Source organism: Anomaloglossus baeobatrachus, chromosome 2 (genome assembly GCF_048569485.1).
Source record: "Anomaloglossus baeobatrachus isolate aAnoBae1 chromosome 2, aAnoBae1.hap1, whole genome shotgun sequence".
Lineage (NCBI taxonomy): Eukaryota > Metazoa > Chordata > Amphibia > Anura > Aromobatidae > Anomaloglossus > Anomaloglossus baeobatrachus.
In genome coordinates, this window is record NC_134354.1 from 781,257,684 (window position 1) to 781,277,443 (window position 19,760).

At 52.4% G+C, this 19,760-nt stretch overlaps 1 protein-coding gene across 5 annotated transcripts in view; it reads right to left on the bottom strand.

Moving 5' to 3' along the window:
• EMSY (EMSY transcriptional repressor, BRCA2 interacting) overlaps positions 1 to 19,760 on the bottom strand; it is a 287,649-nt gene that overhangs the window by 178,342 nt on the left and 89,547 nt on the right. For 4 of the 5 annotated variants that reach the window (XM_075337584.1, XM_075337581.1, XM_075337580.1 and 1 more), the window contains one exon: positions 9,613 to 9,765. The exons of the other annotated variant lie outside the window; for it this stretch is intronic. In XM_075337584.1, coding sequence (XP_075193699.1) covers positions 9,613 to 9,765 — 153 coding nt within the window. The remainder of the gene's footprint in view (positions 1 to 9,612; positions 9,766 to 19,760) is intronic. 5 annotated transcript variants of the gene reach the window in all.

The window sequence follows — 19,760 nt, forward strand, 5'->3', positions numbered from 1 at the left end:
AAGGGCTGCGGATGGAGACCGGTCTCCTGCAAAGCATGGAGAACCGTGCTGGCTCCCACTTCAAGCCAGAGCCCGAGGGATGGTGAAGGAGCGCGGCATGTAAGGCTCCAGCCCTGGAATCAACCTTAACAGCACCGCCGACACAGTGGGGTGAGAAGGGACATGCCGGGGGTCCAGAGGACCCGCTTTTCTTCAAAATCTTTCCAAAAATGAAAAATCAGATGAGAATGCATGTGTGGATGTATGCCTCCTGAACACAAAGCAATGAACTGGCTAGATCTGGTTCTCCAGGGGGTGTATATGCTCGGAGGGAGGAGCTACACTTTTTAGTGTAGTACTTTGTGTGTCCTCCGGAGGCAGAAGCTATACACCCAATGTCTGGGTCTCCCATAGGAACGATAAAGAAAACACATTTCCCACTGACTCATTCCATTATATTAGTTATAAGGGACCCCTGAGAGGAGCGACCACAGGAATGACCCAACGTGAGGCCACGGGACGCCAGCCACGGGATTACTGGAAGTGGGCAGGATAAACGGGGAGGACGGCAACACAACAAAGCAAAGACTGCACCGACACCAGACATCTATAACCACAGAACAACACTGAAAATCTAGAGAAAGTCCAATCACTATGTCCATATGTTACTTATGTATTATACTCCAGAGCTGCACTCACTATTCTGCAGTAACTGTGTACATACATTACATTACTGATCCTGAGTTACCACCTGTATTATACTCCAGAGCTGCACTCACTATTCTGCTGGTGCAGTCACTGTGTACATACATTACTGATCCAGAGTTACCTCCTGTATTATACTCCAGAGCTGCACTCACTATTCTGCTGGTGCAGTCACTGTGTACATACATTACATTACTGATCCTGAGTTACCTCCTGTATTATACTCCAGAGCTGCACTCATTCTGCTAGTGCAGTCACTGTGTACATACATTACTGATCCACAGTTACTGCAGAGCAGCGCTCACAATATGACTGGTTGCTATTGGAAAAAGTCAGCAAGCTTGACGTCAGACACTTTCATTAATAAGTTTCAAATGTTGTCTGGTTTACAAATACATGGCCAGGTGATGGATAATGAATGGCCGGTGTAATGCTCTCATTCCCCTGTGGAGGCGCTGCAGGGGGGTGAGCACTAGCTGCCTTGTTCCCCGCAGTTTATTGCTGGGGCTCAGGTGTGTGGATTTTGTCTGCAGTGGGGCGAGTGACGAGGAGCGGCAGACGTCACACCTCTCAGTCCATAGCCCACCGCACCGCCTAAAGGATAGGGGATGACATGGACAGAAGGAGGCGGCGTCATGATGGGCAGCAGCGGTCACAGAAATGGGATAGAAGCACAATGATCCTGTCAGGTGGTCGGGTGATGTTGGGGGTTGTAGTCTATGTATGTAGCATAACAGGACTGTATTACGGTGATGTTGGGGGTTGTAGTGTCCTATGAGTAAAGGATATGAGATCGGTATTCGAGCCCTGTCCAGAGGTCGGGTCACTATGTACATAGCATGATAGAATTGTATGATACGTCTGGCCGTCAGGACACTACAACCCCCAACAGGCCCTATGTACACATTATACAGGACTTGTATAGTGTGAATGCTGAGGGTTGTACTGTCATATGCAGAGCTGTATCACAGCCGCGTCCAGCAGGCTGATCATACTGGGAGTTGTAGTGTCCAATATTGTGCATTATATATGTGGTCCAGTGATGATGGGGGTTATACTGACCGAAGAGTGAGTATAAGGCTTGCATTATGATAATACCCCATGGTCAGGGCATGATGGGGGTTGTAGTGTTCTATTTATTTAATAAAACAGAATTGTATTATGGTCCTTTCTCATCTGTGTCCTGTTGACCTGTCCTCTGCCTTCTACATTACCCTGCGCTCCTCCTCCTGGACCTGTCCTCTGTGTTCCTCCTCCTGGACCCGTCCTCTGCCTTCTACATTACCCTGCGCTCCTCCTCCTGGACCTGTCCTCTGCCTTCTACATTACCCTGCACTCCTCCTCCTGGACCTGTCCTCTGCCTTCTACATTACCCTGCGCTCCTCCTCCTGGACCTGTCCTCTGCCTTCTACATTACCCTGCGCTCCTCCTCCTGGACCTGTCCTCTGCCTTCTACATTACCCTGCGCTCCTCCTCCTGGACCTGTCCTCTGCCTTCTACATTACCTTGCGCTCCTCCTCCTGGACCTGTCCTCTGCCTTCTACATTACCTTGCGCTCCTCCTCCTGGACCTGTCCTCTACCTTCTACATTACCCTGCGCTCCTCCTCCTGGACCTGTCCTCTGCCTTCTACATTACCCTGCACTCCTCCTCCTGGACCTGTCCTCTGCCTTCTACATTACCCTGCGCTCCTCCTCCTGGACCTGTCCTCTGTGCTCCTCCTCCTGGACCTGTCCTCTGCCTTCTACATTACCCTGCGCTCCTCCTCCTGGACCTGTCCTCTGCCTTCTACATTACCCTGCGCTCCTCCTCCTGGACCTGTCCTCTGTGCTCCTCCTCCTGGACCTGTCCTCTGCCTTCTACATTACCCTGCGCTCCTCCTCCTGGACCTGTCCTCTGCCTTCTACATTACTCTGTGCTCCTCCTCCTGGACCTGTCCTCTGCCTTCTACATTACCCTGCGCTCCTCCTCCTGGACCTGTCCTCTGCCTTCTACATTACCCTGCGCTCCACCTCCTAGACCTGTCCTCTGCCTTCTACATTACCCTGCGCTCCTCCTCCTGGACCTATCCTCTGCCTTCTACATTACCCTGCGCTCCTCCTCCTGGACCTGTCCTCTGCCCTCTACATTACCCTGCACTCCTCCTCCTGGACCTGTCCTCTGCCTTCTACATTACCTTGCGCTCCTCCTCCTGGACCTGTCCTCTGCCTTCTACATTACCCTGCGCTCCACCTCCTAGACCTGTCCTCTGCCTTCTACATTACCCTGCGCTCCTCCTCCTGGACCTGTCCTCTGCCTTCTACATTACCCTGCGCTCCTCCTCCTGGACCTGTCCTCTGCCTTCTACATTACCCTGCGCTCCTCCTCCTGGACCTGTCCTCTGCCTTCTACATTACCCTGCGCTCCTCCTCCTGGACCTGTCCTCTGCCTTCTACATTACCCTGCGCTCCTCCTCCTAGACCTGTCCTCTGCCTTCTACATTACCCTGCGCTCCTCCTCCTAGACCTGTCCTCTGCCTTCTACATTACCCTGCGCTCCTCCTCCTAGACCTGTCCTCTGCCTTCTACATTACCCTGCGCTCCTCCTCCTGAACCTGTCCTCTGCCTTCTACATTACCCTGCGCTCCTCCTCCTGGACCTGTCCTCTGCCTTCTACATTACTCTGTGCTCCTCCTCCTAGACCTGTCCTCTGCCTTCTACATTACTCTGTGCTCCTCCTCCTAGACCTGTCCTCTGCCTTCTACATTACTCTGTGCTCCTCCTCCTAGACCTGTCCTCTGCCTTCTATATTACTCTGTGCTCCTCCTCCTGGACCTGTCCTCTGCCTTCTACATTACTCTGTGCTCCTCCTCCTAGACCTGTCCTCTGCCTTCTACATTACTCTGTGCTCCTCCTCCTAGACCTGTCCTCTGCCTTCTACATTACCCTGTGCTTCTCCTCCTGGACCTGTCCTCTGCCTTCTACATTACCCTGCGCTCCTCCTCCTGGACCTGTCCTCTGCCTTCTACATTACCCTGCGCTCCTCCTCCTGGACCTGTCCTCTGCCTTCTACATTACCCTGCGCTCCTCCTCCTGGACCTGTCCTCTGCCTTCTACATTACCCTGTGCTTCTCCTCCTGGACCTGTCCTCTGCCTTGTACATTACCCTGCGCTCCTCCTCCTGGTCCTGTCCTCTGCCTTCTACATTACTCTGTGCTCCTCCTCCTGGACCTGTCCTCTGCCTTCTACATTACCCTGCGCTCCTCCTCCTGGACCTATCCTCTGCCTTCTACATTATTCTGCGCTCCTCCTCCTGGACCTGTCCTCTGCCTTCTACATTACTCTGTGCTCCTCCTCCTGGACCTGTCCTCTGTGCTCCTCCTCCTGGACCAGTCCTCTGCCTTCTACATTACCCTGCGCTCCGCCTCCTGGACCAGTCCTCTGCCTTCTACATTACCCTGCGCTCCTCCTCCTGGACCTGTCCTCTGTGCTCCTCCTCCTGGACCTGTCCTCTGCCTTCTACATTACTCTGTGCGCCTCCTCCTGGACCAGTCCTCTGCCTTCTACATTACCCTGCGCTCCTCCTCCTGGACCAGTCCTCTGCCTTCTACATTACCTTGCGCTCCTCCTCCTGGACCAGTCCTCTGCCTTCTACATTACCCTGCGCTCCTCCTCCTGGACCTGTCCTCTGTGCTCCTCCTCCTGGACCTGTCCTCTGCCTTCTACATTATTCTGCGCTCCTCCTCCTGCACCTGTCCTCTGCCTTCTTAATTACTCTGTGCTCCTCCTCCTGGACCTGTCCTCTGCCTTCTACATTACCCTGCGCTCCTCCTCCTGGACCTGTCCTCTGCCTTCTACATTACTCTGTGCTCCTCCTCCTGGACCTGTCCTCTGCCTTCTACATTACCCTGCGCTCCTCCTCCTGGACCTATCCTCTGCCTTCTACATTACCCTGCACTCCTCCTCCTGGACCTGTCCTCTGCCCTCTACATTACCCTGCGCTCCTCCTCCTGGACCTGTCCTCTGCCTTCTACATTACCCTGCGCTGCTCCTCCTGGACCTGTCCTCTGCCTTCTACATTACCTTGCGCTCCTCCTCCTGTACCTGTCCTCTGTGCTCCTCCTCCTGGACCTGTCCTCTGCCTTCTACATTACCCTGCGCTCCTCCTCCTGGACCTGTCCTCTGCCTTCTACATTACCCTGCGCTCCTCCTCCTGGACCTGTCCTCTGCCTTCTACAATACCCTGCGCTCCTCCTCCTAGACCTGTCCTCTGCCTTCTACATTACCCTGCGCTCCTCCTCCTAGACCTGTCCTCTGCCTTCTACATTACCCTGCGCTCCTCCTCCTGAACCTGTCCTCTGCGCTCCTCCTCCTAGACCTGTCCTCTGCCTTCTACATTACCCTGCGCTCCTCCTCCTGGACCTGTCCTCTGCCTTCTACATTACTCTGTGCTCCTCCTCCTAGACCTGTCCTCTGCCTTCTACATTACTCTGTGCTCCTCCTCCTAGACCTGTCCTCTGCCTTCTACATTACCCTGCGCTCCTCCTCCTAGACCTGTCCTCTGCCTTCTACATTACCCTGCGCTCCTCCTCCTAGACCTGTCCTCTGCCTTCTACATTACTCTGTGCTCCTCCTCCTAGACCTGTCCTCTGCCTTCTACATTACCCTGCGCTCCTCCTCCTGGACCAGTCCTCTGCCTTCTACATTACCTTGCGCTCCTCCTCCTGGACCAGTCCTCTGCCTTCTACATTACCCTGCGCTCCTCCTCCTGGACCAGTCCTCTGCCTTCTACATTACCTTGCGCTCCTCCTCCTGGACCAGTCCTCTGCCTTCTACATTACCCTACGCTGCTCCTCCTGGACCTGTCCTCTGTGCTCCTCCTCCTGGACCTGTCCTCTGCCTTCTACATTATTCTGCGCTCCTCCTCCTGCACCTGTCCTCTGCCTTCTACATTACCCTGCGCTCCTCCTGGACCTGTCCTCTGCCTTCTACATTACTCTGTACTCCTCCTCCTGGACCAGTCCTCTGTCTTCTACATTATTCTGCGCTCCTCCTCCTGCACCTGTCCTCTGCCTTTTTAATTACCTTGCGCTCCTCCTCCTGGACCAGTCCTCTGCCTTCTACATTACCCTGCGCTCCTCCTCCTGGACCAGTCCTCTGCCTTCTACATTACCCTGCGCTCCTCCTCCTGGACCAATCCTCTGCCTTCTACATTACCCTGCGCTCCTCCTCCTGGACCTGTCCTCTGTGCTCCTCCTCCTGGACCTGTCCTCTGCCTTCTTACCCTGCGCTCCTCCTCCTAGACCTGTCCTCTGCCTTCTACATTACCCTGCGCTCCTCCTCCTGCACCTGTCCTCTGCCTTCTACATTACACCGCGCTCCTCCTCCTGGACCTGTCCTCTGCCTTCTACATTACTCTGTGCTCCTCCTCCTGGACCTGTCCTCTGCCTTCTACATTACCCTGCGCTCCTCCTCCTGGACCTATCCTCTGCCTTCTACATTATTCTGCGCTCCTCCTCCTGGACCTGCCCTCTGCCTTCTACATTACCCTGCGCCCCTCCTCCTGGACCTGTCCTCTGCCTTCTACATTACCCTGCGCTCCTCCTCCTGGACCTGTCCTCTGCCTTCTACATTATTCTGCGCTCCTCCTCCTGGACCTGTCCTCTGCCTTCTACATTACACCGCGCTCCTCTTCCTGGACCTGTCCTCTGCCTTCTACATTACCCTGCGCCCCTCCTCCTGGACCTGTCCTCTGCCTTTTACATTACCCTGCGCCCCTCCTCCTGGACCTGTCCTCTGCCTTCTACATTACCCTGCGCCCCTCCTCCTGGACCTGTCCTCTGCCTTCTACATTACCCTGCGCCCCTCCTCCTGGACCTGTACTCTGCCTTCTACATTACCCTGCGCCCCTCCTCCTGGACCTGTCCTCTGCCTTCTACATTACCCTGCGCCCCTCCTCCTGGACCTGTCCTCTGCCTTCTACATTACCCTGCGCTCCTCCTCCTGGACCTGTCCTCTGCCTTCTACATTACCCTGCGCTCCTCCTCCTGGACCTGTCCTCTGCCTTCTACATTACCCTGCGCTCCTCCTCCTGGACCTGTCCTCTGCCTTCTACATTACCCTGCGCTCCTCCTCCTGGACCTGTCCTCTGCCTTCTACATTACTCTGTGCTCCTCCGCCTAGACCTGTCCTCTGCCTTCTACATTACTCTGTGCTCCTCCTCTTAAACCTGTCCTCTGCCTTCTACATTACTCTGTGCTCCTCCTCCTAGACGTGTCCCCTGCCTTCTACATTACATTGTGCTCCTTCTAGACCAGTCTTCTGCCTTTGCCACTGCTGACCTCTCCTTCCTACTAGAGATCCTCTCTTCCTTTATGTCAGAGACCTTTCACTCTCCTGGATTTCCTCATACTTCACTATCTGCATATTTAGCATCTCCCACTACCTCCTCACCCCACCCTCTCTTGGTCGGTGTTCCTCAATGCTCTGTCCTAGGAACCTTAAGGTCCAGTCACACTAAGCAACTTACCAGCGATCCCAACAACGATAGGGATCGCTGGTAAGTTGCTAGGAGGTTGCTGGTGAGATGTCACACTGCGACGCTCCAGCGATCCCACCAGCAACCTGACCTGGCAGGGATCGCTGGAGCGTCGCTACACAAGTTGCTGGTGAGCTCACCAGCAACCAGTGACAAGCCCCCAGCGCCGCGTGGAAGATGCTGCGCTTGGTAACTAAGGTAAATATCGGGTAACCAACCCGATATTTACCTTGGTTACCACCGCACGCAGCTACACGTGCAGAGAGCAGCGCACACTGAGCGCTGGCTCCCTGCTCTCCTAGTTACAGCACACATCGGGTTAATTAACCCGATGTGTGCTGCAGCTAAATGTGCAGAGAGCAGGGAGCAGCGCACAATGCTTAGCGCTGGCTCCTTGCTCTCCTCGTTACAGCACACATCGGGTTAATTAACCCGATGTGTGCTGCAGCTACATGTGCACAGAGCAGGGAGCAGCGCACAATGCTTAGCGCTGGCTCCTTGCTCTCCTAGTTACAGCACACATCGGGTTAATTAACCCGATGTGTGCTGCAGCTAAATGTGCATAGAGCAGGGAGCAGCGCACAATGCTTAGCGCTGGCTCCTTGCTCTCCTAGTTACAGCACACATCGGGTTAATTACCCGATGTGTGCTGCAGCTACATGTGCACAGAGCAGGAGCCGGCACTGACAGTGAGAGCGGCGGAGGCTGGTAACAAAGGTAAATATCGGGTAACCAAGGACAGGGCTTCTTGGTTACCCGATGTTTACATTGGTTACCAGCCTCCGCAGAAGCCGGCTCCTGCTGCCTGCACATTTAGTTGTTGCTGTCTCGCTGTCACACACAGCGATCTGTGCTTCACAGCGGGACAGCAACAACTAAAAAATGGCCCAGGACATTCAGCAACAACCAACGACCTCACAGCAGGGGCCAGGTTGTTGCTGGATGTCACACACAGCGACATCACTAGCAACGTCACAAAAGTTGTTCGTTAGCAGCGATGTTGCTAGCGATGTTGCTTAGTGTGACGGGGCCTTTACTCTTCTCCACTAATACTTTTGGCCTGGGACTACTCAAAGCAACTATTATGCTGATGACACTCAGATCTAACTCTCTAACCCAACGTCACCTTTCTGCTGTACAGAATCCCGGAGTGTCTATTGACCAAATTCTCCTTCTCCTTTCGCTTCCTAAAGCTCATTTGAGGACAAAACCCAAACCATCTTCTTTCCTCCATCTCACCTTGCTCCTCCACCCGATCAAAACCATCATCTTTCCTCCAGCTCACCTAACTCCTCCACCTGATCTACCAAAGCCATCATCTTTCCTCCAGCTCACCTAACTCCTCCACCCTTTCTACCAAAACCATCATCTTTCCTCCATTGCACCAAACTCTTCCACCCGATCTACCTACAACAATAAAGGACATCAGGTTTTCCCTTGTGCCGGACTTCCACTGCCTCGGCGTAACCCTTGGCTGTGCCTTCTCTATTACACCTCATAGCCAAGCTCTAACCACCTTCAACTCTAAAATATTTCCAGAATCTGTCCTTTCCTCAACCCTGAAGCTCCTAAAATGTTTGTTCTTGACTGATCATTTCCCACCTTGACTACTGCAACATCCTGCTCTGTGACCTTCCTTCTAACACTCTCCCACCTCTCCAGTCTGTTCTTAACTCTGCAGCCTGACTGACCCACCTTTATCCTGGTTACTGTTCCATTTTTACCCTCTACAAATCCCTCCATTGGCTTCCAACTTCCCAAAGTGTACAGTTCAAACTGCTAACACTGAACTTATAGGCCGTCCATAATCTATCTCCGAGCTAATCTTTGGTCCTCCCAAGACCTCCGCCTCTCCTCCACACTTGTACGTTCCTCACCAAATCATCCCCAAGACTTCTCCCGAATATCCCCCATTCTTTGAAATTCTGTCCCCATCACGTCTTAATTATTCGCCACATTCGGAACCTTCTGATGGAACCTGAAAACTCATCTCCAAGAAGGCTACAAATTGCAGTAACCCCACTGCCTCCTCACCACCACCGGAGCTGAAGTCAATGCCCCCACACCTACTGTCCCCTCCCCACTATCCTGTAGAGTATGAGACCTTGAAGGCAGGACCCTCATTGTTAGTCTACTCATAATTCATACTTTTATGTACCGTAACCCCTCATCCATTCCATGTACAGTCCCATGGAGTCAATGGCACTCCAACAATAAATCCTAGTAACGTGTAGAGGCTGGTCCATGATGGGGTTGTAGTGTCCTACATGGTCATATTCAGAGGTGGGGTCATGTTGGAGGTTGTAGTGTTCTCGTAGCAGCTAGATGTGGTTACTACCTGACAATCACAGCAGTGGTCATGGGACTGGTCGCCTTATTACAGGACATTAACATGACTGGTTGCGCCCCCTACCTGTAGAAATGTATTCTGCCACCAATTCTGACTCCACCACAGCGATGGAAGCACCTTCAGCCTGGTGCTTATCAGGGGCCATCTGGATGGGAACGGCCATCTGACTGAGGTCAATAGTCGCCTGGCGGGGCTTACAATCCACCTTCTCCTTCACTGAAGAATAAAAGGGCAATAATGAATAGAGTAGAATGGCCGGCCCTGGGGATAGCTGGGGGGTCCTGGTGGATCACGGGGTGGGGGCTTGGATTACATCTGCATGTAATAAGAGGAATGTACAGGACTGATAACCACTGCCCGATTGTCAACTATGATGAGAGATGTATGAAAGTGGGTGACATGCAACTCGACAGCTCAGGACACCAAAATCCCCAATTTTCAGAGAGGTGATAATTAATGTGAAGAGGAGGAGAAGTCTTAGGTCTACAAGCATTACGTTCACCGGAGCATCAAGCGTTAAACTCCAGTCACATCCAGAGCTGCATTCAGATCCATCTTTAGTGTCCCGTGTCATCTTCAGACCTGCGTATGAAGGGGGCTGGCTCATTTTATTAGCTAAGCCAGCCCCCTTCTCTGACGCATAGATAAAGGAGTTGGCTGGCTTAGATATTAAAATGACAAGCCACTCATCCCCATTTACACAAAGGAGGGGGCTGGCGTACCTATTAGAATGACCAGCCACTCAGCACCATTCACATACAGAGAAGGAGGCTGGCTCATTTCATTAGCTTTGCCAGCCCCTTTCTCTGACACAAAGATGAAGGAACCTGCCTTAGCTATTTGAATGAGCAGCCACTAAGCCCCAATCACAGACAGGAGGGGGCTGGCTAACTATTGTAATGGCCAGCCACTTTTCACAGAGATAAGGGTGCTGCCTCATTCAGTAGCTAAGCCAGCCCCCTTCTTTGAAGCACAGATGGAGACTGCCTTACTTATTGTAATGAGAAGCCACTAAGCCCCATTCACAGACAGGAGGAGGCTGGCTTAGCTAATGTAATGAGCAGCCACTAAACCCCATTCACAGACAGAAGGGGGCTGGTTTAGCTAATGTAATGAGCAGCCACTAAGCCCCATTCACAGACGGAAGGGGGCTGGCTTAGATATTGGAATGAGCAGCCACTAAACCCCATTCAGAGACAGGAGGGGCTGGCTTAGCTATTCGTGTGAGCAGCCACTAAGGCCCGTTTACAGGCAGGAGAGGGCTGGCTTAGCTATTGGAATGAGCAGCCACTTGGCCCCATTCACAGACAGGAGGGGGCTGGCTTAGCTATTGGAATGAGCAGCAATCCACCTTCGCACACAGAGAAAGACTAGATTAGTTAATGAAATGACAAGTAAGCCAGCCTGCCTTCACAGAGAGCATTACACTGAGGGGAGCACAACCTGGAGTGGAGTCCAGAGCCGGGAGGGCATACCTAAAAATTTGGGCATCTGTGATTAGCAATTTGCATAAATTACTATTTAAGTAAATTTTATTTTGGACAACCCCATTAAATTTCCTGGGATAAAGGCCAACTCCCAACATTCACTGTTCTGTACAGAAACTGAATAAGCAGCAGAAGGCAAAAGTAGATTTTGGGTACTCACCGTATACTTTTCATTCTGGGATACAGGAAACGTGGGGGTATGCTGCTGACCGCTGATACAAAGCAAAACATTTACCTATTCGGTAGGTTACACCGACCTACTGGAACCGGGCTAATCATTAGCGCGAAAAAATAAGCAACATAGAATAATCCCAACACTGGCCCACCAGAGGCACAAAGAAGGGCTGGAGCCATGTCCCCCAACTAAGGCTATGAGCAAGAGATTTCATGGCTAGTACCCAAGATCTTCTTTTCTCCATTGCATAATTGGGGGACAAAGGAAACCATGGGATGGCCCAAAGCATTCCCCTAGGGTGGGAAGAAATAGACCTAGAGGGCCTATTTCTGAGGTCAGAACCCCGGCCACTGCCGCTTGCAAACCTTCCAACCCCGGCTCGTTTCTGTCAAGGCTTAGGTGTGCACTCTGTAGAACTTGGAAAAGGTTTGTACAGAGGACCAGATAACAGCAAAACAGAGGCCTGATGACGAACGGCTCAGGAAGCCCCCATTGCACGGGTGGAGTGACCTCGAATGTGGGCACTCTGTCCTTTGCCCAAAAACCTTCCAGAATGGCTGAGTAGATCCAACAGGCAATAGTAGCCTCTGAGGTGGGAAGACTTCTACGATGACCTTCAAGAATCACTAACAAAGGATCGGAGCGTCGAAAGAAGTTTTCCTACATAGATAGAGACGCATTGCTCTAACCAGGTCCTGAATTTTAAGGAACCGCTCAAAAGGATGAGAAGGGTAAAGAGAATGAAGGAGAATGATTTCCTTGTTGACGTGAAAAAGGACACCACTTCGTAAGGAAGGAACCGGACGTACGACCACCTGCCCTGGTGGTGGTGAAGGGAGTAACAAGACAGGGTTACTAGTTTTGAGACTTATCTGATGGAAGTCATAGTCACCAGAAAAGTAACCATCCAGGGAAGAAAGGGAAAAGGACTGTCCTGAATGGTTTAAAGGGAGAGCCCTGTAGAGCGTCTAAACGCCAGTTAAGGTCCCAAGGATCCACGGGAGGCCACAATTTGTAGAAAAGAAAGACAGAACCGGATTGAAGACCTGACTGCAAAATTGTCATGAGGATAGGTAAAGATAAAGACATGGGATTGGTTTGCATCGCACCAGCAAAAGGCGGCCTACCAAGTAGGATGATAGAAACGAGAAGAAGACTAAATCTTTGCTTTGATCTTGGTCTGGATAACTTGATCTAGCAAACGAGAAGCTCTTAGTAATGCAGCTCCAACATCCATGCCATTAAAATGAGAGACCGTGACTTCTGGTGGAAGAGAAAGAACTTTAGGAAAGCAGCTCTAGATGTGTTTCCACAGGGCATCTGTGAGGAGATTGACTTCCTACGTGTATCAGGATCCTATGGGATAGTATGGAGCTACGAGGGTGACGGCACTCCTTCCGCACTGATCAAGAAGATCAGCCTGAGAATCAAGAGGTATGGGGGAAACAGATGCTGAAAAAAAAATTGAGACCAGGAGATTGCTGATGTGTCCAAGTCAACCGCTAGGGAATTGCAAGCTCTGGATCCAAATAGAGGGACCTTGTTGTTCACTCACGCATGCCCAACATAGACAAACCTGGTTAACAAAACGTCTGATGTAGTGACTACTATCCAGCAGATAGGTTTTCTTGGGCATCGAAGGCGTCAAAATTATCCACTCCAGGGATGTGTAATACTGAAATCGCCCATGACAGGATAAAAGCTCCTTCTGCTCTGCCCAGCTTAGAGTTCTGACTTTGTAACTGATGTATGCCATGGCCATGATGTTGTTGGGTTGGACGCAGTCCGTCAGAAGGTCCTGTCACTGAAGGAGAGACAAATTAATGCCTCTGTGTTCTGACATTATGATGGGAAGTGAAGTTTTCAGATTTTTCAGTGACCCTAAATAAAGTCTTTGGAATACTTCTTCCCAAGCAAGGAGGATGGCGTCAGTCATCACAACCTCCCAACTGGTAGAAAGGATCTCTCGCGATGAGAGGGGAACACCATCACCAGGAAAGACTGTTTTGACTCTGGGAGGAGGCAGGATTGGTCAAGTCCAGAGACAGAACTGTCTTGTTTCAATTCGACAGAAGTGCAAGCTGGATAAGGCTGGTGTGGAACCGTGCTAAAGGAATTGCTTCTATTGCACCTACCATCTCAGAAAAGATGGTGGGAACGAAGGGAATTTTGTTTACTTACCGTAAATTCCTTTTCTTCTAGCTCCAATTGGGAGACCCAGACAATTGGGTGTATAGCTACTGCCTCCGGAGGCCACACAAAGTATTACACTTAAAAGTGTAAACCCCTCCCCTCTGCTATACACCCTCCCGTGCATCACGGGCTCCTCAGTTTTGGTGCAAAAGCAGGAAGGAGGAAACTTATAAATTGGTCTAAGGTAAATTCAATCCGAAGGATGTTCGGAGAACTGAAACCATGACCAAGAACAATTCAATCTGCACAACATGTGTACACAAGAATTAATAGCCCGAAGGGAACAGGGGCGGGTGCTGGGTCTCCCAATTGGAGCTAGAAGAAGAAGGGAATTTTGTTTACTTACCGTAAATTCCTTTTCTTCTAGCTCCAATTGGGAGACCCAGACAATTGGGTGTATAGCTACTGCCTCCGGAGGCCACACAAAGCATTACACTTAAAAGTGTAAGGCCCCTCCCCTTCTGCCTATACACCCCCCGTGGGATCACGGGTTCCTCAGTTTTAGTGCCAAAGCAAGAAGGAGGAAAGCCAATAACTGGTTTAAGAACAAATTCAATCCGAAGGAACATCGGAGAACCGAAACCATTCAACATGAACAACATGTGTACCCGAAAAAACAAAAATCCCTAAGCAAACAGGGCGGGTGCTGGGTCTCCCAATTGGAGCTAGAAGAAAAGGAATTTACGGTAAGTAAACAAAATTCCCTTCTTTGGCACTCCATTGGGAGACCCAGACAATTGGGACGTCCAAAAGCAGTCCCTGGGTGGGTATAATAACCCCTCGAGATAGGACCGTAAAAACAGCCCTACCCTACAAGTGGGCAGTTGCCGCCTGAAGGACTTGTCTACCTAGGCTGGCGTCCGCCGAAGCGTAGGTATGCACTTGATAGTGTTTGGTAAACGTGTGCAGACTCGACCAGGTAGCCGCCTGGCACACCTGCTGAGCCGTAGCCTGGTGTCGTAATGCCCAGGACGCACCCACGGCTCTGGTAGAATGGGCCTTCAGCCCTGAGGGAACCGGAAGCCCAGCAGAACGGTAAGCTTCAAGAATTGGTTCCTTGATCCACCGAGCCAGGGTGGATTTGGAAGCTTGCGACCCCTTACGCTGACCAGCGACAAGGACAAAGAGTGCATCCGAGCGGCGCAGGGGCGCCGTGCGGGAAATGTAGATCCTCAGCGCTCTCACGAGATCCAACAAATGCAAATCCTTTTCACATTGATGAACTGGATGAGGGCACAAGGAAGGCAAGGAGATATCCTGATTAAGATGAAACGGGGATACCACCTTAGGGAGAAACTCTGGAATCGGGCGCAAAACCACCTTGTCCTGGTGAATCACCAGGAAGGGAGATTTGCATGACAGCGCTGCTAGCTCGGACACTCTCCGGAGAGACGTGACCGCTACCAGAAAGGCCACTTTCTGTGAAAGGCGAGAAAGGGAAACATCCCTCATAGGCTCGAAAGGCGGCTTCTGAAGAACAATTAGAACCCTGTTCAGATCCCAGGGCTCTAACGGCCGCTTGTAAGGAGGGACGATATGACAGACCCCTTGCAGGAACGTGCGTACCTGAGGAAGTCGTGCTAGGCGCTTCTGAAAAAATACAGATAGCGCTGAGACTTGCCCCTTGAGGGAGCTGAGCGACAAACCTTTTTCCAACCCGGATTGCAGGAAGGAAAGAAAAGTAGGCAATCCAAATGGCCAGGGAGAGACTCCCTGAGCAGAGCACCAAGACAAGAATATTTTCCACGTCCTGTGGTATATCTTGGCGGAGGTAGGTTTTCTGGCCTGTCTCATGGTGGCAATGACCTCTTGAGACAATCCTGAACCCGCTAGGATCCAGGACTCAATGGCCACACAGTCAGGTTCAGGGCCGCAGAATTCTGATGGAAAAACGGCCCTTGAGACAGCAAGTCTGGTCGGTCTGGTAGTGCCCACGGTTGGCCTACCGCGAGGTGCCACAGATCCGGGTACCACGACCTCCTTGGCCAGTCTGGAGCGACGAGGATGGCGCGGCGGCAGTCGGACCTGATCTTGCGCAGCACTCTGGGCAACAGAGCCAGAGGTGGAAACACATAAGGAAGCCGGAACTGCGACCAATCTTGAACTAAGGCGTCTGCCGCCAGAGCTCGGTGATCGTGAGACCGTGCCATGAAAACTGGGACCTTGTTGTTGTGCCGAGACGCCATTAGGTCGACGTCCGGCATCCCCCAGCGGCGACAGATCTCCTGAAACACGTCCGGGTGAAGAGACCATTCCCCTGCGTCCATACCCTGGCGACTGAGGAAGTCTGCTTCCCAGTTGTCCACGCCTGGGATGTGAACTGCGGATATGGTGGAAGCCGTGTCCTCCACCCACGTCAGAATCCGCCGGACCTCCTGGAAGGCTTGCCGACTGCGAGTTCCTCCTTGGTGGTTGATGTATGCCACCGCTGTGGAGTTATCCGACTGAATACGGATCTGCTTGCCTTCCAGCCACTGCTGGAAGGCCTGTAGGGCAAGATACACTGCTCTGATCTCCAGAACGTTGATCTGAAGAGTGGACTCTTGCTGAGTCCACGTACCTTGAGCCCTGTGGTGGAGAAAGACTGCTCCCCACCCTGACAGACTCGCATCTGTCGTCACTACCGCCCAGGATGGGGGTAGGAAGGATTTCCCTTTCGACAATGAGGTGGGAAGCAGCCACCATTGAAGAGAATCCTTGGCCGCCTGAGAGAGAGAGACGTTGCTGTCGAGGGACTTCGACCTCCCGTCCCATTGGCGGAGAATGTCCCATTGTAGTGGACGCAGATGAAACTGCGCGAAAGGGACTGCCTCTATTGCTGCCACCATCTTCCCTAGGAAGTGCATGAGGCGTCTCAAGGGGTGTGACTGGCCTTGAAGGAGAGATTGCACCCCTGTCTGTAATGAACGCTGTTTGACAAGCGGAAGCTTCACTATCGCTGAGAGAGTATGAAACTCCATGCCAAGATATGTTATCGACTGGGCCGGGGTTAGATTTGACTTGGAAAAGTTGATGATCCACCCGAAACCCTGGAGGGTCTCCAGCGCCACGTTCAGGCTGTGTTGGCATGCCTCTTGAGAAGGCGCCTTGACCAGCAGATCGTCTAAGTAAGGGATCACGGAGTGTCCCTGAGAGTGTAGGACTGCAACTACAGCTGCCATGACTTTGGTGAAGACTCGTGGGGCTGTCTCTATTGATGCTAGGAAATCTCCTTGAGACATTGCGGCGATGACGGTTCCGGATGGAATCCCTCCGATCCGTCTGGTTCTCACGTGGTTGTTGAGAAGTTTTAGGTCCAGAACGGGACGGAAAGACCCGTCCTTTTTTGGTACCACAAACAAATTGGAGTAAAAACCGTGACCTTGCTCTTGAAGAGGAACAGGGATCACCACTCCTTCCGCCTTTAGAGTGCACACCGCCTGCAGGAGAGCATTGGCTCGGTCGGGAGGCGGTGACGTTCTGAAGAATCGAGTTGGAGGACGAGAACTGAACTCTATCCTGTACCCGTGAGACAGAATGTCTCGCACCCAACGGTCTTGGACCTGTGGCAGCCAAATGTCGCCAAAGCGGGAGAGCCTGCCACCGACCGAGGATGCGAAGGGAGGAGGCCGGAAGTCATGAGGAAGCCGCCTTGGTAGCGGGTCTTCCGGCTGTCTTTTTTGGGCGTGACTGAGCCCGCCAAGAATCTGAACTCCTCTGATCCTTTTGAGTCCTTTTGGACGAGGAGAATTGGGACCTGCCCGAGCCTCGAAAGGACCGAAACCCCGACTGTCCCCTCCTCTGTTGGGGTTTGTTTTGTCTGGGCTGAGGTAAGGATGAGTCCTTACCCTTGGACTGTTTGATGATTTCATCCAAGCGCTCACCAAACAGCCTGTCACCAGAAAATGGCAAACTGGTTAAACACTTTTTGGAAGCAGAATCTGCTTTCCATTCCCTTAACCACAAGGCTCTGCGTAAAACCACGGAGTTGGCGGATGCCACTGCCGTACGGCTGGTAGAGTCCAGGACAGCATTAATCGCGTAAGACGCAAATGCAGACATTTGAGAGGTTAAGGATGCCACCTGCGGAACAGATGTACGTGTGACCGTGTCAATCTGTGCAAGACCAGCTGAAATAGCTTGGAGTGCCCATACGGCTGCGAATGCAGGAGCAAACGACGCGCCGATGGCTTCATAGATGGATTTCAACCAGAGCTCCATCTGTCTGTCAGTGGCATCTTTAAGTGCAGCCCCATCCTCCACTGCAACTATGGATCTAGCCGCAAGCCTGGAGATAGGGGGATCCACTTTGGGACACTGGGTCCAGCTCTTGACCACGTCAAGAGGAAAGGGATAACGTGTATCCTTAAGCCGTTTGGAGAAACGCTTATCTGGATAAGCGTGGTGTTTCTGGACTGACTCTCTAAAGTCAGAATGGTCCAGAAAAGTACTTAATTTACGCTTGGGATACCTGAAATGGAATTTCTCCTGCTGTGAAGCTGACTCCTCCACTTGAGGAGCTGGGGGAGAAATATCCAACATTTTATTGATGGACGCGATAAGATCATTCACTATGGCGTCACCATCAGGAGTATACAGATTGAGAGCGGTCTCAGGATCAGAATCCTGATCAGCTACCTCCGGCTCATCACACAGAGAATCCTCCTGCTGAGACCCTGACCAGTGAGATGATGTAGAGGGCCGCTCATAGCGAGCTCGCTTAGGCTGTCTGGGACTGTCGTCCGTGTCAGAGCCATCACCCTGGGATGCATGGGACACCCCCGGAGCCCGGAGCTGTTCCAACTGAGGGGGGCCAGGGAGCAATGAATCAACAGTGCCCATGGTCTGAGATACCGGTCTAGACTGCAAAGTTTCCAGAATCTGAGACATAGTCACAGATAATCTATCCGCAAAAATTGCAAACTCTGTCCCCGTCACCTGGACAGTATTCACAGGTGGATCTCTCTGGGGCACCTCCAGCAGAGGCCCCGGCCGAGCAGGGGGCACAGGGACCGAACACTGCACACAATGGGGGTCAGTGGAACCTGCCGGTAGAACAGCCTCACAAGCGGTGCAAGCAGCATAAAAAGCCTGTGCCTTGGCACCCCTGTTTTTTGCGGACGACATGCTGTATTCTCCACAGAGCAATCCAGGAGGGTATATAGCCAAGAATCACCAGCGACCGTTTAGTGCAATGTATAGCATGCAAGCATAAAAATACAATTGAACACTTCGTCACTAGTGGGGTCAGCACCGGAGGTGCCGCTTACCGCCCGCTAAAGCGGGTGTGTTGTCGCCAGAATCCCGTGCCTGGGTCTCCCAGAACTTGTCTCCCCTTTCCAGCTCAGCCTGCACACAGGAATGGCTGCCGGCGTTCTGTGAAGAGGGGCGGACCGTGGGCGTGCCTCAGACAAAGTGCGGGAAACTGGCTTCCCACTGTGCTCAATGTGAGGGCTGGAGTATGTAAAGCAGATTCCAGCCCTCGGCGCTGACGTTCTGTATAGCGTCCCGCCCTTCCCCTGACTGGCAGGCCTGGGGGCGGGAACGAAAGGGAACTAGGCCGCAAAAGCCGGGGACTCTAGTAAAAAACGCGGCCGACAAATATGCACGGCCAGCGCGGAAGTCCCCGGCGCACCACAAGTCCCAGCCGCGTCGCAGTAAAAACTGTCAGCAGGGGCCGGCGCGGCAGTTCCCCACACACTAACTCCCTTAGCAAGCTGTGGAAGTGTGGCACAAGCGCAGCAGCGCTATTGTCCCCGGCGCACTAACACACCCAGCAATGCTGCGGTGTGCGCGCGATATGTACGGGGACACAGAGTACCTTGATGTAGCAGGGCCTGTCCCTGACGATACTCCGCTCCATATCCAGCAGAATCCCCAGGGGCTGTGGACGGAGCACGGTCTCTGTGCCTGGAGACCGGTAAATCCCACTTCACCCAGAGCCCCAAAAGGGGGATGGGGAAGGATGCAGCATGTGGGCTCCAGCCTCTGTACCCGCAATGGGTACCTCAACCTTAACAAACACCGCCGACACAAAGTGGGGTGAGAAGGGAGCATGCTGGGGGCCCAAGTATGGGTCCTCTTTTCTTCCATCCGACATAGTCAGCAGCTGCTGCTGACTAAACAGTGGAGCTATGCGTGGATGTCTGACCTCCTTCGCACAAAGCTTGAAAACTGAGGAACCCGTGATCCCACGGGGGGTGTATAGGCAGAAGGGGAGGGGCCTTACACTTTTAAGTGTAATGCTTTGTGTGGCCTCCGGAGGCAGTAGCTATACACCCAATTGTCTGGGTCTCCCAATGGAGCGCCAAAGAAAAGGAATTTACGGTAAGTAAACAAAATTCCCTTCTTCTTTGTCGCTCCATTGGGAGACCCAG